The sequence below is a fragment of the Melospiza melodia genome, chromosome 3 (assembly GCF_035770615.1).
Source record: "Melospiza melodia melodia isolate bMelMel2 chromosome 3, bMelMel2.pri, whole genome shotgun sequence".
In the NCBI taxonomy this organism is placed as follows: Eukaryota; Metazoa; Chordata; class Aves; order Passeriformes; family Passerellidae; genus Melospiza; species Melospiza melodia.
The window spans coordinates 115,178,842-115,197,179 of NC_086196.1; the positions used below are offsets into that span (position 1 = coordinate 115,178,842).

General features: G+C 37.4%; 1 protein-coding gene across 8 annotated transcripts in view; it reads right to left on the reverse strand.

Moving 5' to 3' along the window:
- USP34 (ubiquitin specific peptidase 34) overlaps positions 1–18,338 on the reverse strand; it is a 114,476-nt gene that overhangs the window by 18,091 nt on the left and 78,047 nt on the right. For 6 of the 8 annotated variants that reach the window (XM_063152795.1, XM_063152794.1, XM_063152799.1 and 3 more), the window contains exons 42-62: positions 18,051–18,234; positions 14,113–14,276; positions 13,044–13,109; positions 11,735–11,881; positions 11,589–11,645; positions 11,414–11,491; positions 10,675–10,769; positions 9,587–9,759; positions 8,849–9,002; positions 8,084–8,162; positions 6,971–7,024; positions 6,780–6,875; positions 5,800–5,864; positions 5,628–5,703; positions 5,483–5,530; positions 4,991–5,122; positions 3,785–3,865; positions 2,607–2,692; positions 1,214–1,382; positions 1,053–1,127; positions 375–526 (exon numbers count right to left, since the gene is read on the reverse strand). In XM_063152795.1, coding sequence (XP_063008865.1) covers positions 375–526; positions 1,053–1,127; positions 1,214–1,382; positions 2,607–2,692; positions 3,785–3,865; positions 4,991–5,122; positions 5,483–5,530; positions 5,628–5,703; positions 5,800–5,864; positions 6,780–6,875; positions 6,971–7,024; positions 8,084–8,162; positions 8,849–9,002; positions 9,587–9,759; positions 10,675–10,769; positions 11,414–11,491; positions 11,589–11,645; positions 11,735–11,881; positions 13,044–13,109; positions 14,113–14,276; positions 18,051–18,234 — 2,231 coding nt within the window. The remainder of the gene's footprint in view (positions 1–374; positions 527–1,052; positions 1,128–1,213; positions 1,383–2,606; positions 2,693–3,784; positions 3,866–4,990; positions 5,123–5,482; positions 5,531–5,627; positions 5,704–5,799; positions 5,865–6,779; positions 6,876–6,970; positions 7,025–8,083; positions 8,163–8,848; positions 9,003–9,586; positions 9,760–10,674; positions 10,770–11,413; positions 11,492–11,588; positions 11,646–11,734; positions 11,882–13,043; positions 13,110–14,112; positions 14,277–18,050; positions 18,235–18,338) is intronic. The other 2 variants (XM_063152800.1, XM_063152797.1) reach the window with 1 other exon arrangement.

Genomic DNA, 18,338 nt, shown 5'->3' on the forward strand with positions numbered 1-18,338 from the left:
TTCAGCCATGATTGTGGTTAGGGAGACACTCAGGACTGAGAGTTAGCTCATATCCTTCAGTATCACAATATACAAGAGACAGTAAATGTGTTGATGTAAAACTGAACAACACAAAAAAGCTGTACTCAACTGAGATAACAAAAGAAAATCAAATGTGGGCAATTGAATGTGTTCAAGTATTTAACCAAAGTCTTTCATTTGGTCAACAATGACAGTCCCTTTTTAAGTTATTAAAAATACAATGGGCTCATTTACAACCTTATTTATGCTGCTAAAAAAGCCCACAATAAAACCCTCAGACAAACCCACAAAATCTCTGACTCCTTTCTGGACTATAAATTCTAAACTGATTTTGTTTTTTTGGGAGCTCTTGCCTTTCTGAGCGAGACTGTTCCACCAGAAGAGCAATCAGGGCAATCATCTTTTCAAGAGCAGCGGGCCTGTATTTCTCTTCTGCTAAAGAAAGGATATCCTCCTCTTCCTCCTCTTCCTCCCCTTCTTCCTCAGAAAGCACTTCCACCTGGGGCTAAGGAAAAACCAGAGAACCTCAGTGTGGACATTCTGTGCCTTAATTTCAAAGGTCCTTGCCTGTCCTTTATAGCAACTTCATCAACTTGCATGAACCAAAGCAGGGAAGTACTTAATCAATTGACTTTCACATTGAAACATGCACTTTGCACAAGCAAAATTGTATTTACAAATGCAAGAGGTAGGCTGGCTGAAGATATGGCCTATTTAACAAAAAAAGCAGGTAAATTTAAGAACCTAAGTTGTACAACAGGAGTAAGTAATCAATTGTTAATAGCATTACCATTAGTTTCAAGTTAAGGGCAACTTTATTGTTTTTACTCAGTGCCTCTTTCTGTACTAAATAATAGAAGTCAATTCAACATATTTTTTTTAATATTATACTCACGTAAACATTGAAAACAATTGTGGAAGTGAAGCAATTTTAATGTAACAGCTGAAGGATTATTCAAGACACAGCAATAATAATCAGAGATGTAAAAGAGGCAAGATTAGCTCCTGTTATATAAAATACTCCAACTTACATTCTCAGGCCCCTTGGTTCCCATGTAGAAGTGGACCATGGTGGATATGGCTTGCAGAGAGAGCAAGAACTGGCTCTGAAAAACGCAGGGATGATGGGATTACTTCAAAATCCATTTGTGCAGAGCCAGCAGCACCTGCCCAAGGCCAGGGCTGTACCCACCTCCTCCTCTCCCATTTTGGCAAACTCGTAGAGGAAGGCGAAGTACTCGGTGAGGTGCTTGCTGTGGGGCTTGACGCCATGCTCCATGATGGACAGCAGCGTCTTCACGAAGCGCGTCACGCACGAGCGGCTGCCGATGTCCTCCACGGGCCCGTCCATGTCATCAGAGCTGCAGGAACAGCAGCCAGGGTGGCCATGGCACTCACAGCACAGGGCACAGAGCATCCTCAGCCAGTGCAAACACAGCATGCACCAGAATCCCTGCTCTCACATCCCTCACCCCTTAGCCACAGCCTGGGTAACACCCAGCCCAACCCGAGGGAGCATCAGGCACTTCAAATGCTGAGGAATTCAGCAAACTGGGGCTGTGAACCAAGATGCTGCTCAGGAAAAGAACTCTCAGAACAGTACTGGGGATCTCCTACTTAAAATCATCCTCTTGATTTGCTTGTTGAATTTAATGGGAATGAAATTATAGCTATGGAACCAAGGCAAGGCACCCTTCCTGAACACAAGAGCCCCATCCACCTTCAGCCTCAGACACTCTAAATATTAACTCTGTATCATACACGGTCATTTTCCAGCTCAAAATCCCACTCTAAAATGGAAAGCACAGCTCTGCTTTTCACTAGATTCATGCAGCTACCTAATGAGAATTTCAGCCTCAGACATCTGCTCAAGGTTGGACCTTGTCACTGAAAAAGGCCAAGTCACAGACACAAGTAAGGCTTCCAAATAAAATTCTGCTTTTTGCCATGAAAATTGTATCTTCATGTCCTGAATTTTGATATGGCAGCATAGTTATTACTAACTCTGCCATTTTTACACTGGAGGAAATTTATTATCACGATCACAACTGTAACACAAGAGGTAAAAGAAAAAACGCTTTTTTCTTCTCATCATGTATTAATAAGAGTTTAAGTATCTCATAATTGGAGATAAAGTGACAGTTTTCTTGATGATAAGCAGAGCAAAGGAGAATCCAAGAGGGTTCTTCCTCCTTTTTGACAAAACCTGTGATTTAGTTATAGAATTACCCTCTGATCTGCAAACTCTTTTACAGGATGTACAAATAAAACCTTCCACCTTTGTGCCTCCAGATCCAATTCACAGAAGAATTCTCAAGTCTGAGCACTGAGATTTACACTTGCAGTGTCCAAGTTATAGGAAAAACAAAGATCATGCTGAAAACCTACTCTAAGGGAGCAAATGTTTCAAACTATGTGACACTGCCCTTTGCAACCCTACTGGTATTTTTAAATAAATCCAACCAGTTTGAGCAGAATAACAAAGAACAATTAGCACTATTTCAGCTTTCCATGGCTGTTTTGAGTGACTGATCAATAAAAGCAGCTGCAGCAATGACCAGAAGTTGGCAGGGGGTTTATTTTACCAGTCTTCCATTCCTGGCTGCAGATAGAGGTGAGCATGCACTGGCCTCAGCCTCTGGATCACGTGGATACACAAGCGCTGGAACATCTGCAAGGAGAAAGGAGTGAGCTGCACACCCTCAGTCCTCCACAAAAAGGGCCATGTGCCACTCCTAAACAAAGAATATTCTGTCCCCAAGTCCCAGCTCCTCACAGGTTCAAAGTTTGAAAGACAAAGCTGAGACTGAATTTTAACAGAACAGCCAAACCTGGTTTTTATGAACAGATCTCTTGGAGGAACCCTAAACCCAGCCTTTAATATTGGGGTGCACTGAAACATGACTCTACTTTTTTCCTTCTATCTCTACTGTCTGAAACATTTTGATATTTTGGCAAGATGTTTTTTAATTCTGCTGCTGGCTCATAGAACTCATGTGAAAATTTGAAGGAAATTCCCTCCAGTAATTTCTATTTTGTAAAGCATTCATGAGAAGACCTTGCCTACCTTGCACAGAGTTTTCCCATGAAATATATTCTTTTACTGATGCATTGCATCCAAAAACTATGTATGGGTCTGCATGGAAATATCACTTTAATAGCTAGAAATCCAACTGAAGAATTCAAGTTACATAGAGTAACTGTTAAAATTATTCCTTAACAACTTGTAAAGAAGTTCACTTTTAAGTGACACTATCAATAGCTGGATTTGTGAATGTCCAAATGCTACTAATATAGGGTTTGTTTTTTTAAGTATTTCCAGAAAAGAGTATTAACAAAGCTTTGTGGCATAATACTGTAAAATTACCTCTACCCACAAAAATTTACTACAGAATTTTCCAATTGGAGCTTTGAGGAGTACTGAATGTAAATAGTTTGATTTTTCTTTTTTTTTTTGTTTTCTGACAGTGGAGCTTGATGAACTAATGTTGAATTTATTCAGAAAAAAATCTTTTCTTTTAAATGTAAAATGTTCAGATTTGCAGAGATCAAGACGGAGTCATAGAAACCTTAAATTGCATCTACTGTGATTCAGTGATGCTGCCTGTACAGCTGTGCTGGGGTTGTTTCAAACAGTAACACTCCCGTGGCCAAACACCTCAGACAATTCAGGTATTCACTGGCAGAATCACAGCCACCAGACCTGGCTGTTTCTGCTCACAGCTCAAGCAGTCACCTGACTTGGAAAGGAACTTTTTCTTACCTGCCTCACAATCTGATTGGGACACTTTATTAGAATCTGCATTGGCCACCAATCATCATCAGCCATACGATCCAAAAACCACTGCAGAAGATACATACTGTGTTAGTTTTGTTCCACACTTGCTCTAGTCCAATCTTCTTTTTTGCATGATATTAAAGTCTGAAGAGAAATCGATGTTACTATTATTAAGGAATAGGCAAGTTTTAATCCAAGGGAAATCTAAAATGTCTTCTGTGCATGAAGGAATAAAGAAATAAAGATCAATAGCATTAAACAGTAATATAAATTTATATCTGGTATCTTCTTATCCCTGTGCTGTGCATGCCATTAGAAAATGACCTGGAAGAACACACTTATCCTGTAAAGTGATGTCAACAGCATAAAACTATGCTTACAAAAAAGCATAACCTGAAGAATCTCACAGAAGAGTGATAGGATTAAACAGAGCTTCCCAAGTTAGATCTCTTTTGCATTTTAACATGTGGAAAAGCCTCACGGCCTCCAGAGACCCAAAAAGTATAAAACTAACAGAGAATGACTTATTCCAAGTCAGACTCAGCAAATACCACAACTCAGTCTTCTCACTCCCAGAATTTTGAGTCACAAGGAAAAACAGTTTAAAATGAAGAATCAACATTCTTACTTTTAATGTACTTGAGTACTCTTTACTACATTAATGTCTTCACCCAAAGATCTCAGGACTACACCCCACTGAGACAAATGTACACCCAAATACTCAATGTTACATAATTTATCAACCTTGAATCAATTTATAAAAGCATAATGGATTTAATTCCTTTCTACTGAATAAAGTCCAAGGCAGGACATAATCTATGCTACGCTCCTTGTACATTTAAATTATCACAGAAACACTCTCAAAACTTTTCTTCAATATCTCAAAATTGCTTTCAACAAGACCTCAGCAAATTCTTTGTCTTTCCATGTCTCTTGTGTGAGTTATTTAAGCTGGTCTTCATTACACAAGTTACCATATAAAAATTAATCAAACAAAGAGTTTGTGACACTGGCTCTCTCTTATTCCAGTGACAAAACTATTCTGGCCTGTGGTCTCAAGAGGTTTCTGCAAATAAAAGTTAAGTCATTCCCCAGGATCTGCAGTTATCAGAGAGGATGAATTTCATCTCACAGAGCACAAATATACCAAATACAGCAGTTCATAGTCCAAAATATTCCAGGGATACGAACCTCCAGGAAAGTTAAACAATATATAGAAAGTTGGTTTGTACTTTGCTGAGTTCCTAAGTCACTTACTTCACAAGCTGCCTGACTGTTATTAAACTGTTTTGTTAACAGTTCAATCCACTGAAGCATTGTAGGCTGTGAAAAGAAATACAGGAAAAACTGTAACTTCAAATAATGAATTTCAGCATCATCTTTACACATTTCTAAATGGTTCAGTAAAGCACCATATCTTAAGAATTATAAACAATAAACATTTTATGAATAAATAATACATTGCCCCTACAGATAATACCAGTCCATACATTTTTACATACACATTATATTCCATTGTGCAGTGCTCACTATAAATGCGTAAATTACACTCTAAACATTAACTTTGCATCCTATATAGTAATTTTACAGCTCAAAATCCCACTTTTAAAATGCAAAGTACAGATCTGCTTTTGACTAGATTCATGCAGCTACTTAATGAGAATTTACAAGTAAATGGAATACCTTTTCCTTTGAATGAATAAATGTCTCTAGTACAAAGGAAGTGCTTAACTGGAAAAAAAAATGGAACCATTAATTTAGAATGCATTAATTAAAATGTCAACAAGGAAACAGTTAAGAGAGGATGAGATTCTTTGGAAATCCTTACCTTTGCTGTCATCAGAGAAACCGCTTTGGGATCTGGTAGTGTACTTGGGATGCTACTACACAACTGCCACATAAACCTAGAGTCAGTAATTTTATTTGTTAATTAAAATAAACAATGATAATCTGCAAGAAGAAAAGAAGCATTAATATTACATTTTTAAAGAAAAACTTACCCAAAATATGTATGTTCAAAAATGTTCTTGTCTTGAAGGAACTGCATATTATCATGCCATATCCACTGAAGAAAAAATGCTACCATCAGATACAAGAAAGCATGATTTTAACTACTTAAGCATGATTTTAAAAATATTTAGATGATTCCAAGGCTAAAAGCCACAAAATTTTTCTGTATGAAAAACTCTTTCTGAAAGCTCTTTCTTTAGTTTTAAGGAATTGTCTCCAAGATGTTTTATTCATACTACAGTGAGTATTGGCTGTGCCTGCCATGGGACTGCAGAACAGAGCTTCAAACCTTCTCCTCTTTCTGTGGCCTCATTTTTACAACTTAATTATTCAGAGTTTTGGGCTAAAATTTTGAGAACAACAAGTTTAAAAAGAAGCACAGCTGAAGTCTAACCCAAAGCTTGATGAGCTCTGAGAACTTCTGATAAATTCCTAAAGAATAAGATTTGAATCTCCATCATTAAACCAGAACAGGATTTCTGCATCTCCCCTGTTCCTGTCTCTAAAGTGATGTTTTTGATCACATCAATTCATAGGGATTTCCACAGCAATATAATTTGAACATTTAACTCTGATAAAAATCTATTAATATTTTTAAGACCAAGGATAAAAGCATGATCTGTTTTGCTGGCTAGGAATGGAGAGACATTTTCAATTAAGAACCTAAAATAGGCAGACGCTGGAACAGCCTCTGGCCAGAGGGAGCAGTGACATGGAATTTTTCAGGGGGCAAAAAGGGATTTATCCCATATACAGGACAGGATGAGAAAACATCTAAAATTCACATAAAATATAAATCCTAATTCCCTTCCTATCCCATGACCATCTCCTAAGGCAGACAGCAAAATGATAGGACTGCCACCTTAGTGCTTTAAATTATATTTGCTTTCCTATGTTTATTCAGATTTTTGATATATTTAGGGCCTCCTAGAGTGTTTTAAAATTGGTGTTAAAACAAATCAACTTGTACCTCCAGCAATTCTGATGAAACATCAAATTTGTAGTCTTTGCCATTTTCCTCCTCTGGCTCCATCCGTTTATAAAACAGCATGTAAGCACTGTGTGTCTTGGAGAAAAAAACATCTGTATCATTTTTGCTTTGAGAGAGAAATCAGGAAATCAGAAATATAATCACACAATAAGGGTTTGGAAGACAAATACCTTTTCAAAGGAGAAGTCCATAAACTTATCAGTAACAGAATCATAAGTTTTTGTCTGTCAAGAAGAAAGCAAAACCATTAATTACAAGTTTTTTAATGCTTTAGTTTTTAACAGTTTGTGACAGTTCACTTGCACATTTATTTCATGATATTTATGAGGGTTGCTGACAATTTAGTTCCTGCTCAAAGCAATCTTCTTTCTTTTTTTCTTCTCTGGCCTATTCTGAATTTTCAAAGCTACTATGCAATACTCTGCCTCCATCCCAAGCAATTTCCTGGCTCATCCATCTCCCTGACACCTCTTCTTTACAGGCATCTAAAGGTATTTTATCTCTGTGCCAAACAAAGGAATTTTTTGGTTTTATTTCAGCATATTGTCTTTCCCAGAAAAGAGAAGTTGTCTTATGCCCAGGACTGCTTTAGTAAGACACTGTGTTATCCATAATGTGCTTTATATCCTGCATACAGCTATAAATAATGATCAATTCTGGCACAACCTGAGAACCTGAGTGTTGTTTGTATTAATAATGTGTAAAAACTATTAATACAGGCAGCAATAAAAGGCATAGACAAAGATCAAAATGTCTTTTTTTCCCCAGAATACACCTAAGCTTGAAGTAATGATTCCTTCATCAATGGTCGGAGCTAAGGAGCCATCACAAGCAAGGATTCCTAAATTAGCTCACTTTTTTATACCTGAATAAATGGGTATAATGTATAAATAAATGGGTATAATATATATTATATATTATACATTATCTATTATCTATTATATATTATATACAATGTATGAAATATAATATATATTATTATTATTATTATTATAAATGGGTATAATATATATTTTATATTAATAAATGGGTGTAATGATTCCTAAATCAGCTTCAGACTCACTTTTTTATAGCTGAATAAATGGTATGATAAAAACCAGATTTAGTACAGAAATACCTCTTGTTTGGAGAGACACTTCACTAATTAACTTTGCTTCATTAGTAATACCTGCACTGTACTTCTGACAGCTTCCTTTAAAGGCTCATACAAAGAGCTGGGTTGTAAGAGGCTGTAACAGACACTGGGAGAGTTGAAGATGACAAAAATTTAAGGGATAACTTACAGTCATTTCTCCACCAAAGCATTCAGAGGCAAGCTGGGCAGAGTCAAAGGGTTTAACTTCAGCATCATTGAAAAGGTACCTGCAAGGCAGAAGAGGCTTTGAAAGATCTGCTGCTCATCTCCAGGGGCAAATAAAGCCTCATGAGCACTCCCAGTGACTCCTAGATTGAAACATTTCTATTCATTGCTATGTCTTGTTTAGATCCCAGCAAATGAAAATCTGGTCCCAAAGTCCTGTTTGGTGTTATTGGAAGTTCCTTCTTCCAGTTCTCTCTGGAGAACAGGAAGAGAGGAAACCTTGTCTCCCATGGCAGGGCTCCAGTGAGAAATGGGGATACCACATCCAAAACCAGCAGGCAGAGTGTTCCCTGCTCTCCTCTGTCTCCCTCCTCCTTCCCATGCCCATGTCCCTCCCCTTCCCCAAATTCTCCAGCCAGAAATGTCGCTGGATCTTCATCCAAGGTACCAAGCAGATTTCAGGAAGGACAACCTAGGAAATCTTTTGTGCTGCAATAATTCCAATCTAGTCCCATCAGGAAGCAATCCCTGTGCTGAGGCCAGCACAGCATTCCCTGCCACCCCTGTGTTTGAGGAACCACAAAACCCTCCTGGGTTACTGATCTGTAGGCCAATAAATCAATAAATAACCTTACAACTATCAAATTCCAACATCCTGTGCTTTCCAGAGGAGCCCTGTATAACTGCACCTAACAAAGCCAACAAGCTGTAGTCATTAAAATATGGAAACCGAAATGGCCCAGCTCACCACTTGTTGTTCTTGTAAGCATGAGGATTGACAATGTCCCTGATAAAACTGTAGTAGTGGCCCCCATCTGCTGTTCCTGTGTGAACTGTCACACCAATCAGGTCGTACTCATAACTCTCAGTTTCCTTCAGATATCCACCATCTTCCTTAAAACCTGAAAGAATTCAACACCAGATTTAATCAGTTATTTCCTGGCTTGGGTTTAAAGACAAGTGTTTGCTAAGGGAGGCAAAAGCCTCCCCTGAAATGGAAAATGTAAACCCCCTCCATCCAAATTGCCATAAAATTTAAATTAAGAGGGCTCTCAGGCAAAAGATATGGGAGCAGGAATAACAGTCTTTACTAGGGAAGAAAATAAAAAGATAAAATAAACAATGCAGTAAACTAAAACACCACCATCTTCCTTAAAACCTGAAATAATTCAGTATCATATTCAATCAGTTATTTCCTAACTCCCAAACTTCAACATTAGCAACAAACTGGATGCAATTATTTGCAATTCCTTTCATACTTTATGAAAAAATATAAGATGAATTCGAATTAAAAAATACTTGGAAACCAAAAATTGTCTACTTTTCTTATGTGAAATACAGTGTGTGACTTTGGGAATATAGGTTGATTAAAGGTATATTTGATTTTACTTGCATCTGTTCCGTACACAGGAAGTGAATATACAAATAAATACACAGTGTATAACACAGAGAACCAAAGCTTGCTGAATCCATTTTATAAGCAAACCTTCTTTCCTGTCATTTTTTCCCATGAGGAAATCTTCAGTGTAGGGTGTCATATCCAGACGTAAAGGGAATGAGAAATGGGTGTTGACTTTCTCCTTCATCATGGTCACCATATTAAACGTGTATCTCATGGTGTTGAAGCTTAAGATTCGAGGTAGTTTCTTAAAACATGCCCTGAAGATCACAAACAAACATGAGTTACAAAAGCTGAGGAGGGTGATTTTTCAGAGATTTTAAACATTTATTTCAAGTGCAACATTGGAGATCTGTTGCTAAGACATAAATATAAAATTCAGTGCCCCAGAGCAGGGCAGACTGGGTGGCAGCAGGAAGGTCAAATTTAGCCCATTAAACAATTCTGTTTATTCTGTCACTGTATCTTGGAAGAAACAGCAAATTTACTCATATGGCAGAAACCAGCCTTCTAAAACAGTTCATAAAATAAGCCATGAATGAACTCAACAACGCAAATCCCCTCACTGCAGGGAGTTACATCTTCCAAAAGACAGAGGCACAACATCTCCTGCATAAAACCTCATAAAATTTCCAATAATGATTTTCAAGTAAGTTACTCTCTCACCCATGTCATTTAAAACAACAAGGTTTTCCAACTCTAACAAAGGAATTTCTTAGCTGCAACACCAAGACAACATAAAATTTTAATTTACTTTCTCTTTATAAGCAGACTTTGCAAAACATGGAAACATTTTTAAAGCTAGAAATTTTAGTTAAGAAATTCTGGGTGACATGAAACCTAAGCAATTATCCTGCATAATGAGTTACCCAGCAACCTCTGAAAGCTTTTAGCATTTTAAACCCAGGACTAATGTTTCCAAAGGGGTTTTTTAATTCAAAAAGGTCATGAACATTTTCCTGCGTCTTTTGCTAAGATACTTTGGATTCTCTGATTTGGAATTTGATTTCCTTCTAATTTCTGGTTTGCACAAGGATCCTTACAGGCCTACATGATATAAACTGAATTGAAGAGCAGAGTCCTGCTCCATCTGAAGGATTACTGTTATTCCAAATGGAATTCCAGGGATTTACTAAAAAGAACCATTAGGAATATTTCTTTCTCCCTGGCCACACCTTTTCTCAGCCCGCACTTTCTTCCCACAGTGAGAACATGTGTACATGTTGTCACCTTCCAAGGTGTCTTTAATAGTTACTTCATCAAGAGATTCCTACATGGAAAAAACAAAAAAGGAGGTTATTCTGGATATTTATATCTTGTACCTGCTTTTCAAACCCCTCCCTTCAAATCTTGCTTTGAGTTTAATTAACATTTCCATAAGTTACGAAAATAAAGCCCCAAAATTTTTTACAGAAGAGCACACACCTGAACTAAAAGAGTTTGACAGGAAAAACAGTTTCTAACCCATATACAGAATTAAGGAACCAACTTAAAAATGGTGCATAATATTCCAAGCTGTCTCCAAGAATTCAAATCTGTTAAATTTAAATTTCAACTGTGAGAATAATGGTTGTTTAAAAAGCTTTAAAACACAGAATTATGTTGGTGTAAGCTTTAAGTTAATTTCACAAACAGTAGTACTTGTAAATGTTAAATCTTTTGACATTTACAGTTCTCATATAAAATGACCCCAGCATGTTTAAAACAAGTAAATAGATATTACTGACTGTAAAACAACAGCCAATGACTATTGCTAGCTCCAGCTGATGGCACACAGCAGTGAAAAGCTGAAAATAAATTATCCCATAGTATCAACCTCAAAACACCCCAAAACTGGAGTTCAGACAAAAAGCATTGACATCTTTAGTGTATGGCAGTGAGATGTGAGATTGATCTCAGCCTGGTACTACTCACATAAATATTCTTCATGTCTGCCACCTGGCACCTCACTGTGTAGAACTCCTCAGCTGTCTGACTCACATGCTCACAGTCCTGAACAAAGGCAAGAGAAAAGCCATGAAATCACTTTTTTTGGAGAAGTTAGGAAATAATTATCTTTAAAAGATCAGACTAGAGAAGGAGCACTTACCAAAGAAACGACGTTGTTTGTGATAACACCTCCAAACAAACTTTTCACTGTGTTTTTCTGTGAAAGAAAGAATAAATAAATTCTGTCAAGGAAATCTGAGCAAATCCCTAAGTTCTCAAGCTCCCTTTTGCTCCCTCTTAACTCACCAGCTCTGGAGACATTTCCTCTATTTTTGTTATTAGGTCAGTGAAGAACTCAGTCATGTCCTTCTGCTCTCCAGTGTTCAAGGGCTGCTTATCCATGGTGTAGGTTTTACAGAAAGGCCTTGGGTTGTAGGCCTTACATTCACTTTCCTTCGGATAAAAAATATCAAACAACACCAAATCAACCCAAATCTCTTTCTTTTGAAGTTACACAGATGTACCCCACACACACATATGAGTATCTGTTTTAAAAAAGACATCTTTTACATACAATAATTTCCTAAATGTCTCAATATTTCTGCTGAAATGCAAAGCAGTTTTTAACTAATTGATAACCATTGTCATGACACCAGTGAGTCAAATATCATTAGTGGAAAAAGTATTAAAAATATTTAGGAAATACTTCATTAAATGAATCATTAAAATAATTATTTTAATGGTGCTGAAGATGTAACATGAGCATTTTCTATTTGTTTAGACACAAAATAAAATGTGAGAACATCAGCTTGTATTTATAAATATATGGACATTGCTGACTGAAATCTTGCCAAGTGCTCAATTCTCATTCAGACTCCTGTATGTTTTCATCTGGTTTTCAACAGGATGTGTGCAGCCAGAGCAAAGAATGTGCAGTTCAAAGCAATTCTTTAGAATCCATCCCCACTGCACTGCCTTGCACACTGGGAATGCAGGACTCACTCACTCTGTTCTCTTTTAAGGATGTACGGCAAAGCAGCACCTCCTGTAAATACTGCCTTTTTTTAGAAAAAATAAAATACTGCCTTTTTTAGAAAAAATAAAATATTGCCTTTTATAGAAAAAAAAGGCTTTCTCCAAGATTTAAATGGTAAGTCTTGCTATGACTTTCTGTTCCTATGTTATTTTCTGCTTAATGAACACCTAATTTAATAATTTCTATTAATCATGAGAGGCACTACAAATCAAGATTCTTTTCCCCACCCATCTTCAAAGTAGTTGTGAATTTCTTACACAAAACCAGTGTCTGGACACTCAACTCTCCTCAGGTTTTTTCATTATTTCAGACTTGTTTCAGTGTTTTAACAGCAGTGAACATCTGGCAACTGCTTTAATTTTGTTTGGTCCCAAAATTTCAAAATTTTGCTGCATTTCAATGGATGAATCTTTAAATATTGGGGCAAGGAAAATGCAAATCATAAAAATAAATTATTTGATTTTATCACCAGGGAAATTCCACCTCCCCAACACCTCTGTAATTCATTGATTCACCTGCACTATGTACAAAGAACCTCTAAAATAGGACACTTTCTACAATACCCTCTTTGACACCTACCATTAGGTATGTAAACATCTTCTGGAGTTCCAGCAGAGTGGTCTTGTGCTTCATATCTTCTGAATACTAGCAGAAATTAATAAAAGAAGACTTGATCTTATTATTTTCCAAAAACATACATTAAACAGATGCAATAGCCAAATAAAAACCCAATTACTTTATTATGGACCATAAAGAAAAATGATTGTGTACAGTCTGTTATTTTCTATTTAGAATTTTTATACTTTTTTTACACTTTATTTGGCATGTCAACATTAAACCTGAGAATAAAATAACTTCACTTTCTAAAAATTTATTGCAGGTAGGAGCTTTTGGGGAAGTATTACAAAGTATTAGTGGTTTTGGAATATTTTTTTTAAATTTACAGATGTCGTGAGGACTCTGAACAGCCCTCTCCATAATGCATTTCCTGAACAGACCAGTAATAAATATGTAATTTAAAATAAAATGTTAATTAAACTCTCTTATTTGCTTTTTATTTGCATGCAAATCCAGAAGTTACATGACAAGTACCAGCAATGAACAGTAACAGAAAATGATGAGGTCACTGCCAATGAGGGTGTTTCACACATTCTATGTGATGTCAGGGACCAAAAAGATATTTTCTCTCTCACAATAAAGAGATAAAAGTGATAATATTGAACTTCTGAAGTCAACCAAAGTATGATAATTTACAGGGCATGTTGTACTTCTGGCAGCACGAGATAACGTGCTCTGGGACTTTATAAACATTCATGGAAAAACATTTCTTAACCAAATGACAAATCAGCAGTTAAGAAACAACAGACAATTCCCATAAACCCAAACCTGAATCAAGCTACTTGAAAGCAATAGAAATATGACTTTTGCAACATTTTAGTTTCACTGCCACCTTAAGAACCTACCACATTAAATATTTAAGAAAAAAATCACTGAAAAGACACCAGCAAAAGCATCCAACTACACAAAAAGCAGACTAAACCCTGAAGATATATTCTTTATCTAGATGTATGTCTTAGAATTCAACCTGTATTTTTTCAGTATCTGCACTGATTCTGAATGTGAATTTCTGCCCAAGTCCCCCACTCACCTTTGCAGTGAAGATTGCTTGCCTGGCCTCTGGGATCATGTAGAGCTGCTGGATGGTGGAGGCCAAGTAACACGTGGCTCCAAGGTTGGTTAAGCCCACAAACCTGCACTCAGCACGAACGTCATCGTGGGGCCAGTAATCCCACTTGTAAGGGGCATGGGAGGCTGTGGAGGCAGCAAGCACACAGGCAGGACAGCAGTCAGTTCACAGGGCAACTTGCAAAAATCCAATGAAAAGTTTGATGTTCACACTAATAAAAAGTCACTGGTTATGCTCTGTACATTGTGGTGTTGTGAGGTCCTCAGGGGGGATGAGGTGAGAGATGAGAATCTGACTCCAAGTTCTCAGAAGGCTGATTTATATTATATTATATTATATTATATTATATTATAATATAATATAATATAATATAATATAATATAATATAATATAATATAATATAATATAATATAATATAATATAATATAATATAATATAATATAATATAATATAATATATTAATATATTATGTTATATATCAATTATATATATCAATATATAACATATTATTATCAATTATATTACATCACATTACATTATACTATATTACATCACATTATATTATACTATGTTACATTACACTATATTGTATTATACTATACTATATTACATTACACTATATTATATTACATTACACTATATTATATTAGATGCTATACTAAAACTATACTACAGAAAGAGAAAGGATACATCAGAATTCTAGAAAATAATTATAATGAAAGCTTGTGACTGACTCCTCAGAGTCTGACACAGCTGATGGGGATTGGTCATTAATTAAAAACAATTCTCATGGAACCAATCAAAGATGCAGCTGTTGGTAAATGATCTCCAGACCACATTCCCAAACAATCAGATAATTACTTTCATTCTTTTCTGAGGCTTCTCAGCTTCCCAGGAGAAGAAATCCTGGCAAAGGGATTTTTCAGAAAATATCATGGTGACAGTACATTTACAGGCAGGAGCCAGACTGTGCCTGATCTTTAGGAAAATGGATTCAATATTCCTGAGGAAAATCTTTAAAATCTTTGGATAGAGAGCAGCCTTCCTGCAACATCACTCTGGGCTGCAAGGGGCTCTCTGTGCTCTCCAAATGTCAAGTGAATCAGACTGAAAAAGCCATTTTCTTTTTCTCTAAGCTTTCTATTCTCTGAATTTCATAGCAGAGATGGATTTCTTACACAGGGAGGCACCAGACAAGTTTGGCAGGGCTGAGTGACTCTTTCATGAGCCTTGTTCTGACATGGCTGCCAAGAAATCAGAAGAATGGCAAAGTTCTCCTCATCTGCCAGTCAGGAAGATGGTAACCAGCTTAGACAATCCTCCTTGGCATCCAAGAAGTTGGACACAAAGCCCTGCATGAATCCAGCTTTGCTATTCATCCCCAAAGATGTCACTCTCTGAAAGCACAGTGTGTCCCACCAATAATTCAGCACCTCTGCTGAAGTGCATGTTCAGGTAAAGAGGAAAAAGAATCCCCAAAAATAGTCTGGATTTATTTTACAATCCATAAAAGCTATGTGGGGTCCAAGACTTAAACTTTAAATCCTCAATTATTCTGTCACAGATGAAAGACTCATTAGGGATTCTTCTCAATCCACAGCATCAGACAGAAATTCAGGAAATATCTGGCATCCTCACATCTTCAGAGACCAGACGCTCAAGACTTTCTGTTGCACAACAAATAATAGTTGTAATCTTCATTCTGGCACTGGCACCAAAACAACTATTAGCCCTGAAGCTCCAAGGAGGGAAGAAAAGAGCTTTAATTCTCCTGTTTCAGCAAACCTCAGTGCTGTGACCTCAGGTTACCTGGGCTGCTCAGCCAGTTGAAACAAAGCTCCCCTGCACATTTCACCTCCTAAAGGAGGTCATGAGCCTGGCAGAATAATCCAAAATTCCCTCCCTTGACTGCAATCCCTAAATGACAGCATCCTAACTCACCCTTTGTGATGGAAGGGCTCAGCATCTCTGCCTGCCTGGAGCTCATCAAGCTCTAATTGCAAAGCAATCACTGACTCCTCTGTACTTCACAGAGCAGCTGGGAGGATCTTCCACCTCCTTCCATCTGACAAAGAGCATTCAGCAATTTGACAAGGACTTTCTCAGGATGACCTTGTGTTCCCCAGCCTGGGATTTTTTAAGTGACTGACTTCATTTGTGTAATAAAATTTTTCCTTCTCCATATGGATCTTAACTAGAAAGGCAAATTTGAGGCTCCTTGATGTCTATCTTCTTTATTCCTCACTGTTGTTATAGAAACCAGATTTTTCTCAGGAAGAGGAGGGGAAACTTGAAACCAATCTTGCCATGCTCACATTCTATTTTAAGCAAACTAAAGCTGAATTTTTTCCTCTCAGAATGACCATGCATTTCTTTATATTCCACCTTGTGAGAATGCTCCTGCTCCACTGGTAACACCAGAAATGATCTTTAACTTGCTGGGAAGCGAGGCACCTACACTCTTTGAACTGAAGGGTTTTATCAGTCTTTAAAGAAGCAAAAGTCCAAAATACTGCAAGAAATTTTATCAACAAATGAAGATACCTAAGTCCACTCTTCAGTGAGATCATCCTGAATGAAATGGGAGCCCTCTCTGCCAAGAAAACAGATTTAAAACCAAAGCTAGGATGGAAATTTCTACAATTTCCATTAATGTTTCTCCTAAGAAGGATGGAAGGATAGGCCTAAGACTAAGATTTTTGAAGACCAGTAAGATTACAGGGATAACAAAGTGGAAAAGCCCAGTTTCAATAATCTTTGGATCAGAACAAGGGAATAACAAGCCCTTAAACAAATGAGGTTTCACAAGTCCTGTGCTGGGTGCACATCACAGAGACAACAGCACTGTGGCAGTTGAAATAAAATTAACATTCATGCAAGTGAGAAATGCTGGATATGGAGCAGGAGCACAGAGCAGATGGCTCTGGAGAACTTGGGATGAACAAACAATCTAGGAAAGAGTGTTTGGAAGAAAGTAACAACTGTGGTAAATGTTACAGAGGAATTACTGAGACTTGGAGTGAGGAAAACACTGATTGTTAAAAACAAATTATTTCACCTGGAGAGATAGAGACACCCTCAGCAGCAGATAATGTGCTCACAGCAAACATAAATATCCAATATTTTCATAAAATATACTCTTCATAATATTTCTTCTGAGCACAGGAGACCTTGGAAGGCCCCAGGCATAAGAGAACAGAACACAAAGCATTATTATGATCAGATTTCTCTTTTGCTTGCTGAATTGTAAGGCACTAAAATCAGTTCCACACATTATAATAAATTACAGAACCTCAGGTTAGAGAAATTTTAACTGGGCATGTGAAAGGAAATCTAGCTAAAGCTAAAAATGCATAATGAGGATTTGCAAACCAAAGATAAAATATTAACTAGCTGAAATGTTGCTGATTTCCATATTATACACAGGAACTGTGGCTCCAACAGGCAGGAAGCATGGAAGCCAAGAGGCACAGCAAAACTGCTTGATGCACATATCTGAGTACAGACTGAAGTCAACTGCAGTGATACCAGAGGCTCTGGAAACACCACAGGGCTGCTCAGAACTCCAATTCCTCCATATGGTTTCTACACTTTGGTTTATGTATAAATATTCCATGGTTCATGTCAGAAAGGAAAAGGGAAATTAAAATCCAGCACAAGAGGGTGAAGCATGTAAAATCCAGTGTTCCCTGTGTGTACCTGCCATTTAACAGGACCACACACTCTAAATAATAATATTTAAGAACAGGTGATATGGAAATGATGATGGGATTTCATTGGTGGGTTAGCAAAAGATGCCAACACTTATGTGACACTGCTCCAGGGGACAGGAGATAAACAGCAGAGCTGTGAATTCCCAGAGCAGGGTTAGTGGCCACAAACTCTCCAGAGGTTCTTACACTGCATGTGCTGAGCCATGACCCAGTTGTGGAGCAGCCTGTAGTTTTCCACTGAGCCTTTCACCATTTCCACCAGCAAGTCATAGGCAGCAGCCCTGGAGGAGTGGGACTTGCACTTGGGCTGCTGTCTGTCCTTCAGGCTGGGCAGCAAGAACAGCAGGTTGAAGATGTCCCTCAGAAACTCCTGGAAAACATGAAATTGGCACATTGAGCAGCCTGAATGTACTCTTAAAACATGAACCATATATCCACAGTTTTCTAGGAAATTCTGTTGACTTTCTGGACCTC